The 26,432-nt window shown below is 41.6% G+C and overlaps 1 protein-coding gene across 2 annotated transcripts in view; it reads right to left on the bottom strand.

Moving 5' to 3' along the window:
* The window catches only part of Xkr6 (XK related 6), a 230,751-nt gene extending 220,805 nt beyond the window's left edge, over positions 1-9,946 (bottom strand). Inside the window, exon 1 of one of the 2 annotated variants that reach the window (XR_003301705.1) lies at positions 9,186-9,258. Coding sequence is in view for 1 of the 2 variants with exons in the window: in XM_026398874.2 (XP_026254659.1) it covers positions 9,186-9,946 (761 nt within the window). In the remaining variant the exon portion in view is untranslated. Of the gene's footprint in view, positions 1-9,185 lie in introns of both variants that reach the window. The other variant, XM_026398874.2, reaches the window with a different exon arrangement.
* Positions 9,947-26,432: the final 16,486 nt, after the last annotated feature.

Raw genomic sequence — 26,432 nt, 5'->3', positions numbered from 1 at the left:
AATAAAATAGTATGAGGGGCTGGAGTAGTGGCTCAGCGGTAGCGCACTCGCTTAGCGTGAGTGAGGCACTGGGTTTGATCCTCAGCACCACACACAAATAAATAAAAAAATAAATAAATAAAAGTCCATCAACAACTAAAAAATATTTTTTAAAAATAAAATAGTATTAGAAATTACTTAATACTTAAAACTTATTAAAAGTTATTTAAAATTCATAATATCTGAAATACACCATTTAATATTTTTTATTATAGACATCCACAAAACTGAATCCAAGGAAAGTAAAACCCTCAGGTGCGGTGGGGGTACAAATGTACTTCCTGATTGCAAAGAGGAAAGTATATTTTTATAAGGAGTAATCTAGCAGTCATGACTTTTAGTAAGATAAAAGTTAGCAGTAAAATATATATAAATATACACACACACACACGTGTAGCCTGTGCTCTGCAAAAGTCAATGTGATGAGGAAAAAAAAAAAAAAGCAAGATAACCACTCCAGAGTTAAAGACACATAAATTTTGATCAAATCCTTGTTTGGTGGGGAGGGAGGAAATACAAAAGACACTGTTGGGTACAACTGAAAATTTGAATATGAGCTGTTAGATGACTTTACAGAATTAAAGAATAATTATGAAATTACTGTTAATTGCCTTAGGTGAGATAATGGTATTCTAACTATGAGGATTCATTCTAAACATTTCCAATATAAGGTGCAGAATTCAGAAGTGCATAAGTGTGATATATGTTATATATAGGCTTTTCTGTATGTAGCATATATCATCCCAGCGGCTGGGGAGGCTGAGGCAGGAGAATCACAAGTTCAAAACCAGCCTTAGCAGTGGCGAGGCGCCAAACAACTCAGTGAGACCCTGTCTTCAAATAAAACACAAAATAGTACTGGGGATGTGGCTCAGTGATTGAGTACCCCTGAGTTCAATCCCTGGTACCAAAAAAAAAAAAAAAATTGTAGAAAAGCTACTTCTTCAACAATTACTGAATTGTGGAATGAAGGTGTTCCCCACACTCCCTCCTACCCCCACCCCAGGCTTAGATGTTTGCTTAATAAAGACAACTGAAATATCCATTTCCTGACTTTCCTTAGACCAACTCCCCTGGGCTCTAATTCTTTCAGTCTATGGTAAGGCTGGGAATCTGCATGACGGCGTGCCCTTTGGGGTTTCCAAACACAGAAGCTTCTGGGCCCCATTTGAAGAAAAAGTTTAACAAAGTCTGGCCTGCCTGCCTGTGTTCTGCACTTCCCAGAAGACTCTATTACTGGCAGGCTTCCCATGCTATAGTCTTGGGGTTGTCTTCCTCTTTGCTATCCTCTCTCTTGTTCGATGTGTTTAAAACAAAATGGGGGTGGAGGGACCAAAATGATGACAGAAAAAAGCATCCAAGCTCCAGTACCTATGACTTAGGATTCTTAAGAGCAGGTGGTCATAGCAACAAGAATACCAACTTCATGCCCTTCCAGAAGTGCAGTGAGGAAAACTCAGGTTTTCTTGTCCACTATCCCATGAGCTGAATCCTCCACTTTCGTGCTAGAAAGGAGTGATGAACAGTCTATGCTCTGTAAATCCAGGACCAAGATAACGAGGAAATCACTTTCCCCCATTAAAAAGCAAAAAGAAAACAATGTTGCACTTAAGACAAAAAGTTATTTGATGTTTCAAGATAAAGTAGTAAATACTAATTCTCATTATTAAGGTTTGGATCTGAAGTATGGCTAAAAAAGCTCATGTGTCAAAGGCTTGATCTCCAGTGCAGCAGTGTGTGGAAGGGTACTTTGGGAGGTGACCGTACCATGAGGGCTCTGACCTCATGAATGGACTAACCCGTTTTGGAAATGGCCTCATTGAAGGAAGCAGGCCATTGAGGGCATGCCCTTGAAAAGTATATTGTGTCCCCAGCCCCTTTCTCCCTCTCTACTTCCTTGGCCACAGGAGGTGAGCAGCTTCACTCCACCACACACTCTTCATGGTGTTCTGAAGCCTCACTGCAGCCCAGAAACAAAGAAGTCAAGTGCCCATAAACCAAAACCTCTGAAACTGAGGCAGGAAATAAAAACGGGGACCTGAGAGAATGAGGATTCCACCACCTCGGGTTAAAACCCTAGGCTAAAGTTTTAGTAGTTGCTTCTGACTGCCTGAACAGAAGGCCCTGCCCACACCTGGACACCTGCTGCTGCTGCCCGGCTTCCCTGACTGCCCACCCCAACACTAGTCAACTCCAAACTGTCGTCTTGAACCCAAGCAATTCTTTTAAGAACAAGTACAGCACAACTCAGGTTAACAAACACATTAAACCATCCCATAATGGAAATAAGAAATAACCAATGGAAAGTTAGTCCTTCATCAAAACAGTATAAAAACCCTTAAACAGCCATGGGAAGCACCCTCTTTGGGAATCCCTCCCACACCGTAGGAGCTTTCCTTGCTTTCTTCTAATAAATCTGCTACTGAATTTTCCCCTGTCATCTTCCAGTGCAGGAGACAAGAACCCTTCAGCAATCTCAGGACCTTGGGTTACAAAACCATAAACTAAGTTCTTTACCTCAGGTATTTTGTCACAACCATAGAAAGCTGAATCCTCCAAGCAAATCCTATCTTTCCCAAAAATTCAACTCAAGCCAATAAAGAAAATACACCTTAATCTTAGGGAAAAAAAAACTCACTTAACAGAATTATTTACCAAAGCACTTAAAATAACAGCTATCATTCTAAAAAAAAAAATTTTTAAACACTAACTTTTCAAAGTTAAAAACACATAGAAAGAATACATTACAATAGCTGACTGTGAGGTTCTATCCCAAAAAAGAAACTAATCTTGGTAAAGAAAAAAAACCTCTAAAATATAGAGCTTTAAAAAATAAAGTTAGTTTAAGAATAAAAATTTATAATGACTGCAAAAAAGACCACTTTAATATATAATTTTAGCTGCATTAAACTCAAAATTAGTTGATAAACCAACTTAACAAGTTTCTCAGCAAGTTTAGTATGGTGTAAATTTGAATATTAACTAATAATCTATGTAACTAACTAGTAGGGCTGGAATGTAGCTCAGGAATAGAGTGCCTGCTTAGCATGCACAAGGCCCTGGGCTCAATCCCCAGCACTGCAAAAAAGCAAAAAAAAAAAAAAAAAAAAAAAAAATTAACTAAAGGGACATAAAATGTCAATCAATTTCACTCCTTATTTGATAAAGATAATATTAGGAAACTGATACTACCTGTTGTTTTATAACTTGCAGAGTGATAAACCTGTTTTTCTTTTCTGCAATACTGGAAATCCAACCCAGGGCCTCACATATAACAAGTGCTCTACCACTGAGTTACACTCCAGGCCTAAAATTTACTTAATGCCAGTGACTGTTCTCTGTATACCATGCTGTCATATGTGTACGTATGTGCACGTGTATGTATGTGTGTGTGAGTGTGTGTGTGTTTAATTATCTCTCATAGTAATAAAAAGTGAAGTATCTTTAGGCAACTAGTCAAATGTCACTGAACTTTTTAAATTTTTATGATTTTTTCCATAAACCTCAATTCTTTCAAAGTCAAACCGAAAAGCCAGTGTTTTTCACTAGAAGAAATCACATAAATGGAACATCATTTGCTGAGAGCACATGTAAAGCCAACCATTGGAAAATGACAACGCTGAGGGGCACTTTCTTTCTTTCCTCCCAACATTCCAGAATTTACCAGGTACATAGGGCTAACTAATTAACATATTAATAAAGTAGGCAAAAATCAAACAAAGCAAATACTGTTGAAGGCAGAAATAAACTACTTCTGATTTCTGACACATGTCAGAAGATGGACTCCTATAACACAGTTTTGATGTTTTGGTTCTGGATCACTCTAAAAATACTATGCACATTACTAGTTGCACCTTTACTCAAAAGCAGGTCATTTTTTCCACTATGTTCCCTTGAAATTCACCAGTTTTTACTGTTAGTGTTCACTCAAAAACAAGTAATCTTCAGATTCTCTTTTTAATATACATTCTTTAGACAGAAGAAGTACCTTTGTCTAAGTTTAACTCTCGTATCCTCGAAGCTAAGCATGTATTTCTAGATTTTTCAAGTGAGGAGAAAAAGGAAATAAATCAGATGAGGCAACTTTATGTGGTTAAATCTGTTTCTTTGTCCTTAATGGTATCAAAAGGGTCTTATTCATGAAAAGATTAAGTATCATCCTAAATTTTCTTCTAGTGTTTTTACAGCTTAACATTTTATATTTCATCTTTAATTATTTTCAAATATTTGTTTGTTTGTTTGTTTGTTGCAGTGCTGGGGATGGAACCCAGGAACTCACATACGCTGGGCAAGCACTCTCTTGCCCACATTGATAAATAATTCTTTTTCCCTACACTGATTGCAAATGTCACCTTTACTATGTACTGAATTCTCACAAATGCTATCAATTTATTCCTGGACTCTTTATTCTCTGTCACTACCTATTTAATTTCCCTGCCAGCAGCACATTGGTCTAATTGTTGATAGAACAAATCTACTTTCTGATAGGGTAAGACAATTTCCTCTTTTTTTGTTTTTATTTTTGGACTACTTGTTTTACTTAGAGTTCTCAGATCAATTTTCTCAAGTTTATCAAACAAATCTCCCTGAGGGGGCAGAAGTGTAGATTAGAAGTAGAGCACATGCCTAGCATGTACGAGGCCCTGGGTTCACTCCCCAGCACCACAAAAAAAAAGCTCAATATCTTCTTAACCCTACATCCCATTAAGTTTATAGATAAAATTTTAAAAATACTATTTTACAACACTGAGATTCCTACCCAGTAATAAGCAGATATATAAAGCTTCCTACACCCACCCCCCACCCACACAAAAAACCTTCTAATGTAACTATGACTGGTACCCTGGCTCCAGACAAATGAAATGTCCTTATCTGTAATGTAGCATTTCCATTCTTTAATCACAAAATCTTAAGAACTACAAGAACATTACTAATCACTTATCCCAACACTGCTTGTAATCCCAGTTATGTTTTCCTCAAGCCTATTAAAGGAATCATTTCAAAATTCAACAGAATTATTATACCTTTTACATGCAATAGCATCATAAAAGTACTATTTGTATTACACAAAAGGCAAAGAAATGGCCTACAATTTGTTTGCAGACCATTTCAAATTTAGGAATCTTCTTAGGATGAGATTCATATTTGGACTTAAACAGAAACTCTGAAATACCTAAGTGCAAACCCTTAAGACAGCCCCAAGAAACTTCCAGACACTCAGTTTCCAAGGTAAAGGTATTTAGCTATGGCACTGTCTGGGGACCAAACTCCATAGTACCAAGTCACTCCTTTCCCAGTTGTTCCACCATATTTTATTAAGAACACAAATCCAATACCCATCCCCAAATGGAATAAGCTTGAAACCCAATTCAATATGCTTCTCAAGCCTGGCTGCCCGTCTGATCAGCTGTGGAATTTTGGAAGCTATGATGTTTGCATTTTGTGGTGGGAATCTTCTCTGGAAGGTCCAGTGCCCAGGCACTTCTATTTCTCTAAAAGCCGCAGTAGGTTCTAGTCTCAGCCAGAAATGAGAACCACTATTCTAAAATATCCAATATGAACAAAGACCCAAAATATACTAGATGCTCCCTACTTACAGAGATGAGATAGGGACAGAATAATTAAGGGAAAAAAAAATCTGCAGCAGCCCAGTCACATCCGGCACTGACTATAGAGCTGTGTTCTGATTATACCTAGTCTCAACACAGAAAAATACTCTAAAACAAAGATTTAGAGTGTTCAGGTGCCGTAATAAAATGTAAAATGCCTTTTTCTTTTTTCTTCCTTAAAAGCCACCCTATAGCCCACCCCATCTCCCAAGATAAAGAACAGCTGACCCTCACTTTAAAAATAGGCACCACTATAAAGAATTAAGTACATTTTATTCTATTCTATCAAGGAGAAGAATGTAAGCACACACATAAAAATAAATAAACTCTAAGTAAGATTAATGATTTGGTGAAGAACTGTTGCTCCCTGACAAAGAGAACAACCACTACATTAAGCACAAAGGTGACACAAAGGCACAGAAAGGATAACAGCCTAGAGTAACTTACATATGACAAGCAAGATGCAAACTCAATCACTGTTCCCAGCCTCAAACCCTCCACGAATACGATCTCACTTTCTAATAATGACAACACACTGTACTGAAGTACAGCCTGGAGTGACTCAGATTTCTGTTCAGAGTGACTCACATGCCCATTATCCCTAGGAAAATCACCTGAAAAGTAGAGCACACAAAGCCACACAGTAAGTTACATGTTTAATAACTAGTGCTAGTGAAGCATGCATTATATAGACCTTGTCCACACACCAGTGCTCACAGAAACAGGCTCATGATATCAAATCATTACACACAACTATTCTTCCATGCTCCAATTCTCACCCCATCAAAATACTTTCTTACATTCTGTAAAATCACTTGGCAAAAGAAATGTCAAGTATATACCATCATTATAAGAAAGACAACACGCAAAGAAGTGTATGCTTCAATACCAGGAGTGACTAAATGTTCTTAAATAGGCAATGTGCTCTGTCCAAACAAAACTCAAATAATTTTAGAGCTTAGAAAGGGAAAGAAAAATTATGTGAAGAGACAGTTTTTTCATGGTTTAATAGAATCAGTTTTGACAATGTACAACTTCACTGACATATTTTCTTAGCAATGTAGCCCAAATCAAATGATAGAATTCCTGGACCTTTATCTTTATGTCATGTGACCTTATGAAATAGCAATTTAAATCACAAATATGATTAAGGAACCTACAACCCCAGAAGATCTGCTGTAAAAACTGAGGTGATGTGTGTTTACACACAAAGACAAGCAACTGTTTGCCAAGAGATGAAAACAAGGAAAGAATAAAAACCTTTCTCCCAACCTCTTACCTATGAATGATTTTGGTGCAAGCAACATGTCTAGCAGGTATTAAGGAGCAGACCTTGTTCCTGGAGCATTTCCAACAAAATCAGCCTACTGAAAAAATAAAATTCTTTTGAAATACAGCTATGCTGGATGAAACAGCATGGCTGAACTAGCATATCCTTCAACACCTTAACCCTATGGATATTTAGAGCTATATTTGAATCTTTAAAAAATTAGACATACTAAAATCACAGGCACCACACACACACTCAAATTTCATTGCAGACCTTCAAAGTTACATGACGATCAGAAAAATAAGAAAATAAACCACGCCATTTAAACAAATTCAAAAGCTAAATTTACACCTAAAACATACTTTTCTGTTTGTCCCAAAAATCTAGACTTCTATTTTGCCAAAATACAATTAAGATTCAGCTGAATAGGGGAGGGGAACTACCACTTCATTATGTTCCAAAAGCTTACTGCTAATAAACGCAATGGATTACATTAGAAATGATTCTCTCAGGAATTTTAACCTAACATCAACATTCATATTGTCCATTCATATTCATAAGAAGTCTAAGCCATGGAGATAGGTGACCTGAGTAGAAGCCTAGTTATTAATATATGTTGTTCAACTCAACTAGTACTTGAAAGTCTCTCCCTTTCCTATACTTTTTGTCTCTCTCCCCATTCACTGTTTGAATCTTACCAGCCTCCAAGAAACTGAAAAAAGGTATCAATAGCATACACAATCTTTGATTCAGAATAAAGTGGGGGGGGGGGTAAATGTCAAATTCAAAACATTGCAAATTTTCATTTAACTTCAAGCTATGCTCACAGCAGCTAAAAGTTAATCATCATGTTTTTCTATTTTATTCCCCTATTCTTATAAACTTCACAGGAAACAAATTATCTGCGGACAAATGCAGTTAGAAAAATGGATCTTGGTTCAACCAAGAACACCAGTAAACAACTGTGGGAAGACCAAGAATATCAAGAACCACCCTCATTTCCCCAATCCTGAATCTGCATATAAAATGTGTAAGACAAAGTTCTTGCATTCATTCTCATGTTTTGACTTAATTCAATCCCATGCTTTCTGAAACATTTTTATTTAAGATTCAGAACTGATATCTGAACAAACCAGCCAAAAGACAATGAACCTTCTCAGTGTTAAACTGAGTATACCTCAGGTACCTGAAATGCTGAGGCCTACAATCTACTGGGCATATAGGAGCTGGGGCAGTCTAGGCCTTCTCACAGAAGCACATACATGAAGGGCCTTTCCCTATGTAATTTGTCTTCTGTAAGATTTTTTTCCTCTTGCAAACACTCTCAACTAAAATTCGTTTCCTGAATGTACATACAAGCTCATGTGAAGTTGGAGGGCACAGACTAAGGTTTCAGTGGGATTCTTTACTCGGTGTAGCCACTAAGGTAATCAGATAAGGCTCCAGGGAGAAAGAGCACCTGCAAGTGGGTTTTGAGGGATTCACCTGGCACATGGAGAATTCAGATTAAGAGTCAAGGGCCGCAAAGCTGAGCTTGAGTCTTGTGTAAACAGTAATCACTTACACACTGGCTTGGCCACCCAAAACAGAAGATGTGTCTAGGGTAGCTGAATTTCTAGAGGTGAGAATTAATAGCAAACGCTTGCTGCCATCACACACATCCAATTTTTACCTGTCACTAAGAAAAGGGCATGTCTAAACCAGAAAAAAAAAAGTCATTTTTCCTTCAAGGAGGGCAGCGGTTTGGAGTCATTCACGGGGGCTGGGACTGCGGGAGAAGGGAGCGTGGAATGGAGTTCTAAAAGGAAAAGCAGCAAGGGTTTTCCACAGGGCCCCACACTGGCCACTGCAGAGAGAAAACGGGATAAGAGGAGACGTGTCTCATCAAGGGGCAAACCGAGTGCAAATCGGCTGGGGAAAATCAGGTCCCCCCCCCACCACCCCACCACCAGGACGCGAGTTGGGGTGCAGACAGAGAGCGCCAGTGGCTGATTACCTTGGGATATAGTGCAAAGGGACAACCAGGAGACAGAGGTCTGCAGAGGAGGAGGGGAGGGAGGGCTGAGGCAGGGTCTCCGCCAAGTGCGAACCAGGGATGAAGACAGGCAGACAGAGGGACCTGGGCATCCCTGGGCCAAAAGGCGTGGCCAGGATCCGGATCGAACCACGGTCCCGAGGCGCCCGGGGAGTGCGCGGCCACCCATCCTCCCGCCCCGGCCGTCCGAGCGCCCGCCGCCGGCCCCCGCCCCCACGCCCGCAGAGCTTACCTCCACACCTGCCCCATCTGCAGCAGGTGGATGACCGACTGCCAGATCCACACGGAGAGGCGGCACAGGCGCTGCGCCCCCGGCGTGGCCGAGCCCCCCGCGCCCGGGCCGCCGCGGGCCGCGCCGTGGCCGTAGCCGGCCCCCATCATGGGGGGGCCCCGGCTGCTGAGCCCCTCCACGGCGCCCAGCCCGCCGCCCGTGTAGTCCTGCACGAACCAGCGGAAGCTCAGGCTCTGCACCAGCAGCGACGGCACCAGCACGAAGAAGAGGGTCAGCCCGAAGTAACCGTAGTCCCCCTTGCGGTAGTAGTCGAGGGCCAGCCACAGGTCGGTGCCCACGTCCCCGAAGAAGACCAGCAGCGCCAGCACGATCCACAGGCAGTCGAGCCACGGCCGCTCCACCTGCGGCGGCTGCGGACGCGCGGCCGAGGGCGTCGGGGGGTGGCGGTCGGCGCCGGCGGCCGCGGGCGGCTGCAGCGGCTGGTCCCCCCCGTCGGCGGCGGCGGCGCTGCGGCGCGGCTTCTTGCCCAGGAGGGAGCGCAGGCAGGCGGAGCGGCAGCCCCAGTAGCACGAGGAGGTGTTGCAGCAGTGGCAGATGTGCAGCGAGCTGCTCTCGCCGGGCTCGCTGCCGTCGCCGCCGCCGCCGCAGCCGCCTCCCCCGGGCTCCCCGTCCTCCTCGCCGCCGCTGCCCACCGCCTCGTCCAGGTTGTGCAGCTGGGCGAAGCCCACCCCCACGCCACCGCCATCGGATTTCGCCGCCATCTTGACTCTCTTCCCAGCTCCGGAGGTTGGGGGGGAGGGACGGGTGGGGGGAGAAGGCTGGGACCGGGGAGGGGGGGAAACGAATGGAGAGGAAGGGGGGCGGGGAGGAAGCGGGGGAGCAAACGAACGAGGGGGGAGTGGGCCAGGGAACCCCCTCCGCTTCCGGGTGGTTGGCGTCACTTCCGGGCGAGCCCCCCAATCGCACGGCGCCCGCAGCTCCCCGGCCCTACCCTCCCGGCCAAGATGGCCGCCCTTCAGTGCCTCAGCTGCTGGGCGGGGGGCCGGGGGGTTCTCCCCGCCAGGGCTCCCCTTCCCCTCTTCCGTTGACCCCGAAACCCATCAGGTTGACCCCTCGGCGTTTCAGAATCCCGCTGGGCCGAGTGAGGCGGTCCAAAGTGATCCCTGGAGGGGGCAGTGCCAGACGTTTTGGGGTCCCCTTCCTCAGCGTCGCAGCTCACAGCTTTCCTCCTGGAGAAACGCCCCCTAACACCCTCCCAGCTGCTGGCGAAGGGGCGGGCCTCTGAGGGAAGGGGCGGAGCCAGTGCAAAGCAGGTGATTACGTGTCACTTCCGGGAGATAGGATGACCTCATTGTGTAGTTAGACACCCCCCACACCAAAATGGCTGTGTCTCACCTCTCTGGCTGTTTTCCTTTTTCTTTTACATTGCACACTTACTCCTTTCTTATTTTGAGGGGCTCTAAAAGGTACATAACTCAGTTTAACTGACTCCCACAAAAACTTACTCATTCTCACTTCTATTTAGACATCTCTCCTCCCCTTTTACCTCTGTTGACCCCCTGATTGTCTTGTCACTGACAACTTCACCATCTTTTGTAATAAAGTTTCCACCATTCCCTTAAGAAAGCTCCAGGCAAAATCCAGGTAGAAATCAGCCTGATTGTGTCTTGCATGTTGGAGTAAGGACATAATGGGCATATTGTGACCTTGAGTATATTTTCTGCAATACCAAAATATATTTCTCTATCAACTTTTTTTTTTTAAGTGTGTGGCTTGAAAATTCTCTGACCTTAATTTGGAAAATTCAAAACTAACCAGAACTTAACCTGTATGTATCAATTACTTGTTCATTCTACTTGAATGTGTGAATATTGTCATTTGGATTTTTTTTTTTTTTTTTTGGTGCTAAGGCTATGTTGGTAAACATGGCTTTAAATGAGTGAAAATGTTATTAATGTGCTATATCATTAAGATAGGTGCAGGTACACTACTTGAACTTAGCTAACAAATTACATAAGTGAAGCAGCACTGAATGGATTTGAATTACAATGATCTTCCAGTGAAACTATATTTTCAGCTAGACAGGCAAGCTACACATTTGTGGTTATTACTAAGTAGGTGAAATGAGCATTTGAAGTTAAATTAAAAATAAAAAAGAAAGAAAATGCCTGGATTTTTTTTATCCATCTCCCAAGATTTTTTAACACATTTTTCTAATTCTATTTCTCCTTTCAGTAAAATCTAATAGTATTAAGAACTTTCTTTAGACTGTTAAGAGGACCAAGTATATCATATTTGTATGACATTGAGATTTGGAGAAGGAAAGTTGCCTTTGATAACTTTAATAGTTACTTTGATGTACATGATGTTTAACATGAGCGTATCTACTTAAGTTTTGAGAGTGTCAAGGCATTTTAGACTCAACTTTTCATGAGTATATATGCCAAGATAAAACCTATAAAGACTTTGAGAAAATGCTTAGAGATTTTTTACCCCCTGGTTTTGAGGTTTGGGGGGAGTGATTCCAAAAGCTACTTTGAGAATCACATCACATAACTGTATCCTTATTTCATGCTATGGTTTAATTTCCTTATTTCTATGGTTGTAAAACCAAGAACTGACAGGTCAAGAGAATTTCTGCATACAGATGGGATTCTATTTCTTTTCTGAGTTTGGAAGAATAACACCTTAAATGGCATAAGTGTGTTAGTGTACAAATTATCAAGTTTGGATTCCAGTTCCACTAAAATGATAACAATGAATGCTGTGAGCAACATAACCTCATTTAATCTTGGTTTTCTCCTTTTTATCATGGGAACAACAGTACTTTCTTTAAATATTTGCTGGGTAAGGGCTTGGGATGTGGTTCAGTGGACAAGTACCCCTGATCAATCCCTGGTTCAAAAAAAGATTTATTTGCTGGGTGGCAATGCATTCATTCATAGCTCTCGATATGATACCTGATAGGTAGTAGGCACTAAATAAACTAATTGCTCTTGTTATTATTATTATGCTTGCATAATGCCAACATATATCTACTTAAATTTCTTAGTAGATTTGGTATCTCTAATAAAATAAAGCATTTTTAAATACTTCTAGGAAATAGGTGAAGCTAATTGTGCTTTTAAATATATTTTCCTCTCTTTAAGCTGTGAGGCTATGAAATGAGAAACAAAAACAGCCAGTAATGGCATATTTATGATTCCTATTTCTCTGTGCTCTGAAAGAACATAATCTAGTGAAATTAGCTAAGTAAGTTACACTCACTATATAAAGCTGACGCATGAAATTATGAGTCAAAAGTGTTTATCACAATTGAAGTTTTGAGTAGATATATAAGATTCACAGACCACCAAGTGATTTCAACATTATATTTACGTGTTTAACAATTTTATCTTCCTTGGAAAGAGGACATATTGTGAAACCCAGAAAGTTCTAGAATTAACATCAGTTACATTGATAATAAAGCCATCATGAAGTCTCATGGAAAGGTTAAATAAATTTGGACTGCTATGAATCACATTTTTTCCCCTGGAGTTTTGGGGCAATTAAGTGTTCCAAGTAAGCCTAGCACTTAGCACAGTGTTGAACACACAGTGGACACTCAATAAAAATTGGATAACTGGGGCTGGGGATGTGGCTCAACTGGTAGCGCATTCGCCTGGCGTGCGTGCGGCCCGGGTTCGATCCTCAGCACCACATACCAACAAAGATGTTGTGTCCGCCGAGAACTAAAAAAACATAAATATTAAAAATAAAATTCTCTCTCTCTCTCTCTCTCTTTAAAAAATAATTGGATAACTGATTAATTTTTTGAATAACTGAGATTTAACCTTTCAAATGCCAAAAAATGTATTTTATATTTTATGATATGAATCTTAATAAACCCATTAATGTATTACATAGATACTTCAAAACATTAGCTAAAAGGGTGAGGAGTAATATAAGGAAATTCATCACCCCACCTGCTTTCTGCACAAAGGTAGATAGTCAACATTTTATTTATTTAGGTTCTGGGGATTGAACCCAGGATCTTGGGTACCTGTGCTCTGCCACTGAGCCACACCCCTATCCCCAGTTAACCTTTTCTTGACCACTTGATCTTGAGGCACCCTATGCTAAGAGTTCTGACTATCTAGAAGCCCACCATCTTTGTGGGTGGTGGTAGGTTTTTTCTTAACCATTTTTTTAAATCTCTGCTTGCTATAGTTGAGTCAGTTAACAACTTTGGTCATTGTACTTCTACTCCTATATAGGCTAAGAAGCCAAATAACAAAGCCTGTTACAATTACATATAATAAATACATTTTTGAGCTTCTGTTAGTATAGTAAGATAGCTTTCACATATGGAAATTGTGACAAATTTTAGCTGTTTAGGAGCCTTTAGGGTTTTTCTTTCCAAATCTTTGCTCTTTTCAGAAAGGCAAAAGGGAAAAGTCTTGAAAGCTATTATGTATTAAATGCTCCCTCAAACATTATTCCTTTTAATCTTACAGTAGTCCAAAAAGGCATGGGAGTTAGTTTCCAATTTTAAAGGTCTCAGTTCTGCTGAATGACATACCCTGAGTCACACCCTAGGGAGGCAGGGTATTTGTGGATTGTCATTTCAAAGCCCATGCCACTTACCTACCTTGCCCTGTCCCAAGCAGGTCGTGCCATCTCTGAATGAAGCCAGCATTACTGTGTTAGTCACAGGAGGGCCCCTATCAGTGCTGATACATATCTAGTAGACAGAAGGTTTAAATTCCAATATGAGGATGGGCTTCAACAAAAGCATGTCGAAGGGGCTTCCTCATACATCTTTCTGAAGTTGTGATCCTGGGTAAAGCTTCTGAACAGTAGGCAGATGTCATCCTCATCAATTCCATGCCCTGTACTTACTGACTTCTATAGAAATCGGACCACCTTGAGTGCTGCAGAGTAAGCTCATAGAAGCCATTATCCCTAGAAGGTGCATGTCTGTGTTTGATGATAAGAATCGAAGTAATAGCAAGCACTCTCATGCATTGTTGCTGGTGGTGCAAAGCAGTACCGTCTCTACAGAGGGGAGCCAGGCACTGTCTAATAAAATTATAATGCAATTACCCTCTGAAACAACAGTCCTTCTTATGGGAAGTTATCCTACAAATAAATATGTGCACGTCAGGAAATACACGGCTGTTCATGTAACAATATTATTTGTGTAGCCTTTGTTATAATACTAAGAAAAAATTGAAGGAAAAAAAGACCTCAATGACAACCCCCAAGGGTACTAGTTAAATAAATTATGGTGTATCCACACAGCAGAATATGATGTAGTGATACTGAAAAAAAGATAGTTTTCTTTTTTAATAATATGTAATGACTTTCAGGATGCTCTGTTGTAAAAAAAGAGCAAGGTGAATATAATAGAGCATGCTATGCCTGTAAGAAAGGAGAAAAGAAAGTCTATTCCTGTTTGCTTGTATCTGCGTAAAGCGACTTAGAAAAATTACCCAAAGGAGGAAAAAAGTGATTACCTATAGGGTGGTGGTAATGGTGTGGAGAAATTGGGACCAAAATGGGAGAAAGATAATTTGGGGGGTGGATATCAAGGAGGGGCAGGTAATATGAATGTGCCTGCAGAGATGTAGAGATAGGTAGGAATTAAGGGGCTATTCCTTTGTGTTCTCTAGCAGTAACGCCATTGGGGAGTATTTTGTAAAGGTGTTTGTCTCTTAAGAACTATTTTTAAGACTGGAGTTGGTAAAGTGCTTGTCTAGCTTGCATGAGGCCCTGTGGTTGATCCTCAGCACTGAAAAATAAACAAGCAAAATAAAATTGGTTCTAACTCTGACATCTGTGAATTGACTTAAACCTTTTTGGAGCTTCCTTATGTTTTTATCCACTATGTCTCCTATGAGCTTTACGAGTTCACTCCCCCAAAAGTACATTGTAACTTCATCATATGTACACTTATGTGAAATCACCTGTTCAACATCAACCAAAAGAAAAGGAGGAGCAAGTAACAACAGATAAATCATACAGGCCATTTCAGAAAATGAGCATGGAGCATTTGCCCCCAGGTTGAACGTGAGTTAGGAAATGGAAATCAGCCATTTCCACAGTAAACCTCTGTTCCTTAGTTTCTCATATGATTGTTCTACCAGGAAAAGTATGATTCCAGAATTAAAGCTTTGTGTTCATCCTACAACATGACATGCCAATTCAAGCCACATGCTTTCTCTGGTCCTCAATTTAGGATACAAGATTTGATCTGATGTTGGCCGAGTTGGTCTTTTGGCAAAATGATAGAGTCTTCAATGCAAAGAAAATGTGAAGCGTACATATTCTTCTGCTTAATGCTGCCTTAAATCCTGACCATCACCATGAGCACACCCAGTAAAGTGAACCCCCACAGTGGTATCTTCTTCAGCTTTTAGACACATCTCCTGGTTATAGTATTTCAGCATGTGACAGACACTAAGTCTAACTAAATTCAGCAAGTGTTTGTTGAAAACCCACTCTACACTCAACTTTCACTGGGACAAAGAAATGTGATATGATTATTGTAAATCACAGTTCCAATTGAAGACAGGAAATAGACACCTACAGCTAGCATTATCAACAAGTCATGAAGTGAAGGTAAACTTGCAGAACAATTAATGATTAAAGAGTGCAATCTGGGATCTTTGTTTCAATCAGCAGGTAGTAAGTGCCTAATACATGTCAGACACCAATTTTGGAGCCGGTACAAATTGGGGGACCTGGGAGAACCTACCTTTTTAGGTGATGATTAAGTTATGCCTTCCTCTAGTTCTTCCCCTTTTTCTTTAAAGAAGTGTTTGGTCTGGTTTTTTAATCACAGGAGGCATTTTTTGAACTTAAATCGCCAACTCTGCCATTAACTTTCTATAGTATCTTGGGCAAAGTACTTTCTTATTTAAATCTCTGTTCCTCAAGTATAAATATGGGAAGAACAAAATTCACCTCACATGATTTATAATTTTGAATTTCAGGCTTATTTTCCTTGCCTTCACAAGCTATTTGTGAGATCAAAGCCTAGTACACAGCAGGTGTTAACTAGGTACTAGTCCTCCCTCCCTAGTCGCTCCCTGTGTTTATCCACTGTGGCTGCTATCACAAATTATCACAAACTTAGTTGCTTAAAACAACACAAGTTTATTATCTTACCCTTCTGGAGGCTTTGGTGGAGTGGGAGTGGGAATCGATTTCCCTGTCTTTGATGGATTCCCGATTCTTCCCACAACCCCCCACCAAGTCCCCTTCCATCTTCAAGGCCAGCAGTTACTTCACTCAGCTTCTGTCATATGTCTCCCTTTTCAACTCTGAGCTCCCCTTCCCTCTTTCTTTTACAAGCACTCACCTGGATCATCCTGAATGAACAAACTCCCCAACTCAAAACCCTTAACTCAGTCACATCTGCGGCATTTCTTTTACCACATAAGGTGACACAGATTTCAGGGACTAGGATGTGGCCAGTTTCTAACTACCACTCCCTTTAACCTTTTCCGGATATATAAATGTGAACTCATCACCCTTTGCCCTAAAATCAACTCTGTTCTCCAATGCTTTTTTACCACCACAATGCCCATCTCACAGGGTCATCTAATGACACAGAAATTCCAAGAGCAGCATACAAAAATGAACTTAACCTAGTACATACAATGCCCTTGTTACAAATGAAGAAGAAGGAGCTAACCATAGAAGACAATTATCTATTTAAGGTCACACTAGTTGCCTTAGCCCAAGGACTAGAATTTAAATTTCCTGATATTCAGGATAGGACTCTTTCCATACCATTATAATTCACATGCCTTACGAAGTTGCATAGATTATTCCTTTTCAGTGTTTGAAATCTCATCCTTTGTTTCTTAATGGCAAGAACACTGAGCTCAGAAATTGTCCTAGTCAGAATTCTCCAGAGAGGCAGAACCCGTAAGATACATCTGAGGAGCTTTATGATAGGAATTGACTCAGACAATTATGATCACCAAGAAGTTCCACAATCTGTTCTCTAAAAGCCAGAGAGCCAGGAAAGCTGGTGGTTTAGTTGAAGCTGAGTCATGAGAACTGGGGGCTAATGATATGTAAATCCTCCTCTGAGTCCGAAGGCTGAAGAGCCAAGGGCACCAATGTCCAAGGGCAGGGAAGATGGGCATCCCAGCTCCAAGACAGCAGATTTTGCCCTTCTGTCCTTGTGTTCTGTTTGCGCCCTCAAGAGATTGGATGGTAGCTGCCTGCTTTGGTGAGGGCAGATCTTCTTTGCTTAGTCGACCCATTGATATGTTAATCTCTTCTAGAAACACCAGAAATAATGTTTTGACATTTTTCTGGGCATCTTGAGTCCAGTCAAGTTCATATGTAAAATTAACCATCATAGAAACCAAGGAAAAAATAGGTTTATGTTCCAGTGCCAACATTTGCCAGCTCTATAACGTAGATTAATTCGTATTCTCAGTTCTCGTATAAAGTTAGAATGTTCATCTGACTTTCCTACAAGGTTTGTGGTGAGAACCTCTCTCATAGGTTTATCGGGTGCTTTCTGCAGGAAAAAAAAAAAAGCTGTAAAAATATCAGGAACTATTTTTATCCAAGTTGAGGCCTCTCTCTAATCTCTCCAACTTGTGTTCTCTTCCTTTCCCATCCAAGAAGTTTACCTTTATCAGAATAATAAACCTGAAATACCATCCTCTTGTGAGAATATGTAATGGCTCACTATCATCCATCATACCAAAACCAGCTTCCATAATCTCATTCCATCCTGTGTGGCAATATTAGTTTCCACTCTTGGTCAGAAAAATGCCCTCCTTGCCCACATGTACTCGGCACCTTCCTGCGCTGGAGCTTATGAACTTATTTTTAATTCATTATGAATTATTTCTTCACCTCTCTACCATTTCAATTCAAATCAATAACTTTTAATGAAGGCCTACTAAGAAGAAGATGTCATGCCAGCAAGGGTTTAAACTTCCTCTCATCTTTCAACACCTATTTTATATCCTGCTTCCTTCATCAAAAATCCCCTTGACCACTCCAGCCCAGAATGACGCCTTCTCCCTCTGAAAGGACTGAAGCACATGAAATCTCTACCACCCATTTTAATTGGTTCATATTCTCTTAATTCATGTAATGGTTTTATATAAGTCAGAGCCATAAGGAACCGTCATTTCATCCGATTTCTTAAATAAGACGATTCTTAAGACTTGTATTCAAGCAATATTTATTGATGACTTACAATGTGTCATGTTTGTGCCCAAGAAATCTAGTGGCCAACCAAGTGTATTCACCATTCTCCTCGAGGCCTATATGCAAACTGTCTGGAACTTCCAAAGAGGATGGGTGGCCATACCAAGTCCAGGGCACCCCACGTGCAGAGGCAGAGACAAGAAACAGCAGTGGGGCTGGTAGCATGGCAATGTGTCTGCAGCACTGAACACATAAAAGGAGAGGGAGACAGTGCTAGTTTTCGAATATTCAGGTTAAAAACTTTAAAGTTGATCCTATAGATGACTTTTATCAGAGGAGTGACGTAATCAACATTGTGCTTTAGGCAGGGAGCTTTGATGATAGTAAAGAAGTTGGAGTGATAGTCGACAACCTGTGTGAGACCTGGACCAACTAATTAGTTGTGACTCTATAATCAGTATTTGGGGGTTCAACGTTAATAAATGTAGAGGCAGCGAGGAACTTATTTTCTTTTCATAAAAATTCTATTCACGAATGGATTAATTTTCCCTAGTCCAAACAGAATCGTCATTTCAAAAATTAGCAAAATAACCAGGTATGGTGGCACGTACCTATAATAACCCCAACAACTCGGGAAGCTGAGACAGGAGAATCACAAGTTCCAGTCTATCCTAGGAAACTTAGCAAGATCCTGCCTCAAAATAAAAAAAGGGACTGGGCATGTAACTCTGTGGTAGAGTGCTCCTGGGTTCAGTCCCCAGAACTGTAAATAAATATTAGCAAAATTGTTCCTTTTTTAATAGTCCTCTTTCTCTTGTAATTTCTATTGCATAATTTTATAAACTAATACACATTAGAGGAGCATATTTTAGGGTTAAAATTTTAGATAATAAGTCACTCCTAGCTGAGCATGGTGGTACGTGCCTGTAATCCCAGCAGCTCAGGACACTGAGGCAGGAAGATCATGAGTTCAAAGCCGCCTTAGCAATTTAGCAAGGCCCTAAGCAACTCAGTGAGACTCTCTAACAAATATATATATATATATATATATATATATATATATATATATATTACATATGTAGTATATATTTACATATATAAAGGGCTGGGGATGTGGCTCAGTGGTTAAATACCTCTGGGTTCAATTCCTGCACCTAATTAAATAAACAAGTCATCCTTCCAAATAGCACTACACATCATTTGGTTTTATAATGTCAGCAGAAAGCCAACTTTCCATTAATATAGCCACACACAATCTTTGGGAAGAAGCCCCAACAAAATTTATCCACCTAAGGCATAGGTAAGAGCCCGACTACTAAGATGAACCCCTGATCACTTGCTGGGGTTCACAGCTCTGTGAACATCCCTCCCCTTGAGTGTGGATGGAACCTGTGCCCCAAATGTGGCAGGAGTGATGGGTTGTCACTCTCGTGGTTTGTGTTGCATTCAATAAGATGTCATCTTAGCAGACTGAGCTGGAGGCTTTCCTTGTAGGCTTGACGTAGCAAGCAGCCGTGTTGGAGAAGCCCAGGCAGGAAGGAAAACTGCTGGTAACCCCAGGGCCAGGGAGCAGCTCCAGCCAATAGCCAGCAGAAAGCAGGAATCGCAGCCACATGACCCACATGGACATGAATTCTGCCAAGATGGTGAGTTCAGAAGTGGCTTCTTCCCCAGCAGAGCCTTCAGTGTGACTGCTGGACCTCCTGTGCAGGCTGTGCCTCCACAGACACTCTGGGATAGTAAGTGCGTTTTGTTTTAGGTTGCTTAATTTGTAGTAATTTGTTGTTGCAGAGCAACTGAACATGAATATAGGTTCAGCATCCCTACTATAAAAATCCAAAAGCTGAAATGCTCCAAAAATCTGAAAATTTCTTTGTCTTGCTCAAATAGTTTTGGATTTTGGAGCATTTCAGATTTTTAATTTTCATATTAGGGACATTCAACAGGTAAAGTCTTTGAAATTATTTCAAAATCCAAAAAACTTCCAAATCCCAAACATTTCCAGTCCCAACCATTTCAGATAAGGATACTAAACCTGGGTACTATGTAAATAGAACTGATTCACAATCTTGCTGGGTATTTGGGGTTAGTTGAAAACCAAACTAACTGGCACCGCATCTCTAATTGATTCAGGTGTTTTCTTGTCTCTACGAGCTGAACCCCTGCCTCCTTCCCAGAGCTGCCCTGTGACCAGCCCCTTCATCCAGCTCCTATTCAACTTTGGGTAAAATTGGAGTCAGAAACAAGTGAGGGGGCCACTGTCGTGGCTGTGAGGAGCTCCTCAGGCCTGTACCATGATGGTAGCATCTGGGAAGAGGAGGAGTGACAGATGCACAAAACGACTCAGAGGCTTATTTCATGTTCTGGCAAAACCTGGTGCATGGTGGGGCTATGCAGTCCTGATGATGCTCATCACGGTACTCCTGAGACAGGGGTGGCCTCCAAGGAGCACTGAGTCGCAGGTGTCACAGCAGCGCATTTAGTGTTCTAGTTCCTAAGAGGGAGGTGGGTTCACATGTTGTGCTTTATCATTTGCATATACAAATGTTTTGCGGATCCTTTTGCATAGATCTAATAGCACAGAATTTAATATGTGAACATTAAGTTCAGCCTAAAGTACTTCTTAGTTATTCATCTACTCTAGGACTATCAGGATACCAAAAACAGGTTTTGCCATGGAAGGAGCAGAACGCCAGTCACACACAAGCTCTGCCACCCACACATCCCACTCCCTGAGGCTGTTGCTCACTGAAGCGGCTGTTGCCTTTCTTTCTTTCTTTTTTTTTTTTATTTTTTTATTTTTTGATGTTGATGGACCTTTATTTTGTTCATTTATTTGTACGTGGTGCTGAGAATCGAACACAGTGCCTCACACATGCTAGGCAAGTGCTCTGCCACTGAGCGTCAACCCCAGCCTTGTTGCCTTTCTTTCATAGCACAGGTATGATGGGACGTCGAGAGCAGAGAGGGACACAAACCAGGATGAGAGGACTGGGCAGAACAGGAAAATCCCTCTGAGAACCTCCTTTCCAGAATGCTAAACAAAGGGGAGAAAGACCTGAGAGGGAGAAAGGAAGGGCGGTGGGAGGAGCAGATGAAACCTACAGTAGTGCACACAACAGAGACAGAATACTTCACACCCCACGAGCAAAGTGGGGACAGGAAGGCTGAGTCAAGCATGGACTAGCATTTGGGGCCCACGCATGGGCTCTTTTAGACATGGTGGCCACCGAGCAGCAAGCCTAGCCCTCATCAGTCACATGTTTTGCTGTGTGGAACGCAGAGCTCCTTCTTCGTTTCACCATACTGAACCAAAATTGATTGGGCAAGGTCACCTGCTAGAAGTAGTGCAGGCGGGACACAAGACTGAGTAAGAGAGGCACCAACCAACACTGTCTAAGCTGTGGACTACGCTGCTGACCAGAGAGCTGGATTGAGCAGGTGGATGTGATGAGGTGTGTGTGTGTGTGTATGTGTGTGTGTGTGTGTGTGTGTGTGTGAGACAGAGAGAGAGAGAGAGAGAGAGAACCTTTAGGCATCCCCTGTTCTGAACAGTTCCCACCATACCCCCAAGTCTTACCAGGACACTCATGCATTCACCCCCCTGCTTGCCCATTGAAGACACTGGTGTTTGCATCTCCTGGTATAAATAGGTAAATGTGATTCTCAGGTTTTATCTTCTATCAGTATTTTCATAACAGTTGCCAACATGACAATATTTCTGACCAGATCAAACAAGTTCTTTTCACAATAGCAGGTGCTACCTCTAGCTTTCAGTGCTTTCTCTTTGCTAATACCGTGTTTGCCTTTGTTCCCAGAACTACGTACTAGACTGATAGTTTTAATGCTTTTTCAAGAATAATCCCTAAATCCTTTTCTTGATCTGTGTGCTAGAGGATTATTCTCTGCCTAGACACATCACTGGACTGGCCTCCTTGCTCCCCAATTAATTATTAGTTTGTCTACATTAAATTACACTTGCCATCTGCTGATAAAATCACAAAAGTCTCAAATCCCTTTCCGTTGCTTTCACTGTTTGCTGGTGGTTTGTTCTGCCTCCTGTCAGCTAAATCAGCTACAAACTAGGTGATCTGGTTTCTAATTCCTTCTCCAAGTCTCCTCTCTGTTGTGGAACATCTTTGTGAAGAATTCCTACAGAAATTTATTAGTTAATTTTGAACCATCCCAGGATGGGTCCTAAAATAATGAGTCCTAAGAGACACAAGAGAAGAAAAAGGCAAATAGTAGAAATGAAAATGTATCCTTAAAAGTATAATACAGCACAATGAACATGAAACAAAGTAGCATAGGAACAAGTTTGAATCCTCAAGTTCAAGTTTAGGTGTGGAAAACATAAAGCACTGTCTTATTTTCCATTAAACAATTGAATTTCTAATCCAAGCCCTAATGCTGCAAGATTGGTGAGCCTTCAGCCCCTTCAGCTCTGGGGTTTCAAGCAGGGCCAATGTCCGTGCGTCAGTTTGTGAGAACTACCAGAACAACAGCACAGGCGGGTGGTTCAAATCACAGAGATTTATTTTCCAACAGTTCTAGGGCAGGAATTCCAAGATCCGGGTAGCAGCAGGGTTGATTTCTCATGAGGTCTCTCTTCTTGGTTATAGAGAGCTGTCTTCTCCCTGTTTCTTCTGTAGGTATCTATTATCTAATCTCCTTTTTGGGGGGAGGGGTTGGTACTGCTGGTAGACTTTACCAGGGACACTTTACCACTGACATACATCTCCAGCCCCCTTTTTTAAAAAATATTATTTTTTAGTTTTAGGTGGACACAATATGTTTATTTTATTTTTATGTGGTGTTGAGATCAAACCCAGCGCGCTGCGCATGCCAGGCAAGTTGGCTACCACTTGAGCCACATCCCCAGCCCTCTCCAGCCCTTTTTATTTTTTATTTTGAGGTAGGGTCCCAATAAGTTGCTTAGGTCCTCCCTAAGTTGTCGAGGTTGGCCTTGAACTTGTGATACTCCAACTTCAGCCTCCCAAGTCACTGGGATTAAAAGTGTGTGCCACTGTACCTGTTCTAATCTCTTCTTACAGGACATTAGTGGTATTGGATTGGGGTCCGCCCTGCTGACCTTACTTAACCCTAATCCCTCTTTAAAGGCTCTGTCTCCAAATATAATCCGTTTCTGAGGCACGGGGGTCTTGGACTTCAATAACTGAATTTGGTGGGACACGAGACAGCCCACAGCAGCCTGGCTGAGGGTGACTCCTCTGACCATCAGGTTGTCGTCAACACAGAGATGAGAGTCCCATCTCTGGCGTTGGGTTGCCCAGCTCCTTCAGGCCCTCTGCTCTCTGCTGCTCTCTAGAAGTGTCAGGGTATCAGGCTGCATCCACAAGGCTGGGACCCTCTAGCTCATGGTCCCACGTCCCAGGTACCTAAAGCTGCAAGATTGGATTCACCAATCACACCACCACCCTGTACCCCAGGGTAGCGATAGAGGCCTCTGCTATTCTGACAGCCCCAGTCTTTGCATTTGTCATCCAAGTGGGACATTTGTCTTCAGGGTTTTGAGAAGACCCTCACTACCTCAGTCCTAATGAATCAGCCCCTTCAAAAGAAAGGCCCAGAGGCCAAATAGACTCTTCCTGATTCCAGACTGCAACAAACCTCCCTGGGGTGAAGAAGCACCCATTTGAATTAAATTAAAAGAAACAAAAAAATGCAGAAAAACTTAAGAGTTCAGACTACTCTTCAGCTACATGTGATTAAAACTTATACCATGGGGGCTGAGGATGTGGCTCAAGCGGTAGCGAGCTCGCCTGGCATGCGTGCGGCCCGGGTTCGGTCCTCAGCACCACATACAAAAAAAACAAAAGATGTTATTATGTCCGCCGAGAGCTGGAAAATAAATATTAAAAAATTCTCTCTCTCTCTCTCTCTCTCTCTCTCTCTCTCTCTCTCTCTCCCTCTTTCTTTAAAAAAAAAAAAAACTTATACCATGAATTCTTGCTCCTTTTCTAATTCCAATGTTCTAAGAGTCCCATTTAGTATCTGGTAATGGTATGGTTGGTTTTTTTTTCAACCAAGAATGATAGGTCTTATAAATATGTAATTTATTATTAATAAATGTCATAACAGCAAGTATTCATAGCATAGCTACATTAATCTTTACACCAAAGACATACAAAGCGAAAAAAAAATCTTTATCTTGGGATATAAAATAAAAGTGAAACAAAACCAACCAAAATCTTTATTGCATTGAATGTCCTTGCTTTAAAAAAAAAAATGTTTTTCTGGTTTAAGAAAAGAGATGCTTGTTCTTGGTTAAAAACTTGAAACACATAACATGAAAATTATCAATATCCTTACTACCAGACACGGCCTATTAAGTTTTAGATCCCATTTATGCATTTAGATAGTCTTTATAACCATTTGCTGCTCATTTGTTTATTCATCAGTTATGTATTAGATGTTGATTATGTGTAAGGAAATTCTCCCTAGATTCTGCAGAATGTCTTCAATGGAGTTGGCTAATGCCCCAGACTAAGTTGTTCCATTGAGTCCCAGTTAACGATGCTTATTAGTTGTTTTTTTTTTTTTTTTTTTTTGCCACTGTGACGGAATGCCTGAGAATAACAACTTAAGAAGAAAGATTTATTTTGACTCCTGGTTTCAGAGACTTCAGTCCAGGTCAGCTAGCTCCACTGCTCTAGGCCTGAGGTGAAGTAGAACATCATGGTGGAAAAGTGTGATGGAGGAACTCTGCTCAGCTCAAAGCAGCCTCGAAGCAGAGAGAGAGTGCACAGGGGGGAAGGGGCCAGGGGTAAGATAGACCCTTTGAGGATATGCCTCATGACTTACTTCCTCCAATGAGGTCCCACCTCCGACAGTTTCTACCACCTCCCAATATGCCATCAGATTTTAAATCCATCAGTGGATCAGACCATTGATGAGGTCAGAACCCTTATGACCCAATCACTTTAAAATCCCCACCTCTGAACACTGGGAACCGAGCCTTTCACGCAGGAATCCTTGGAGGACACTTCAGATCCAAACTGTAATATGCTGATCCTACAAATCCTAGTTTCTGAGCCACCAGGGCAGACATGGATGCAGACCTAAAACTACCTTCTTTCCCCACAAGGAGGCCATGGAATGGGGCTCAGAAGCATTGTCATGTTCTCTATCTGGCCATAAAAAAACAGCCGAACAAATGACCAACCCTGTTTTGTGGGCAGTAAGAACAAGGATTCTGGAGCCAGGCTGCCTGCATTTGAATCCTGATTCTATTCCCACACTCCCTGCGTGACCTTGGACAAGCTATTGAACCTCTCTGTGCTATAGTTTCTTCAAGCATGAAATGAGGACAATGACAACTCTCAAAATGTAAGTTATGAGAATTAAATGCATATCCAGAGTCTTTGCACAATGCAAAGACAGTGCACATGAGAAGTATTAGCTATTTGTCTCACCTTGATTTTGAAACACTGTGCAATGTAAATCTTCTGAAACTCTCTCCTCTCTGTTCTGATCCTTGCCCAACCATCAGTGGCATGGGCCAATTAGTTGAAGAGCAGGAGCTATGGATTATCATTAAGACAGACCCAGGGCATAGGTGATTGCGAGTTGTAGTGTGCGAACTTTTAGATCCTTACCTGTGGTGTTGCTAGGTTCTGTTATGGGTAGATCAAGTGACTTCGAAACAGCTACCTCCAGAGAGGATTCTCCTAAGGAGAGAGGGGAAGTTTCTCTCCTTTTTCCCTCTCCTACTTCCACAATCAAAATACTTTCTCTTAGGAAAAAAGGAAAGCAGACCCTAGGTGGGAGGGTGTGGCAACTGGCACCTGGTACTTCCAAGATTCCCTCTCTCTCCATCATTAATTCCTACTGCTTTTGCCAGGTGTGGGAAATATCCCCACTCTTGGTGTCCACCTTCACATCTTGCTGCTTGTGCTGCCAGAGAAATGCTAATTGATCTATTTTGCTATGAGGTCAAAAATTCTAGAGGAAAAAACTCATTAGTCTGGCTTCTAGGTGTCCCCTTTTGGGCCAGTCAATGATGGTTGAGAAGAAGGGTGAGTGAAGTCAGAATATTTTGGGGTAAGTCCCTGGAAG

Source organism: Urocitellus parryii, chromosome 14 (assembly GCF_045843805.1).
Source record: "Urocitellus parryii isolate mUroPar1 chromosome 14, mUroPar1.hap1, whole genome shotgun sequence".
Taxonomy (NCBI): domain Eukaryota; kingdom Metazoa; phylum Chordata; class Mammalia; order Rodentia; family Sciuridae; genus Urocitellus; species Urocitellus parryii.
This window is presented reverse-complemented; position numbering and strand designations above follow the sequence as displayed.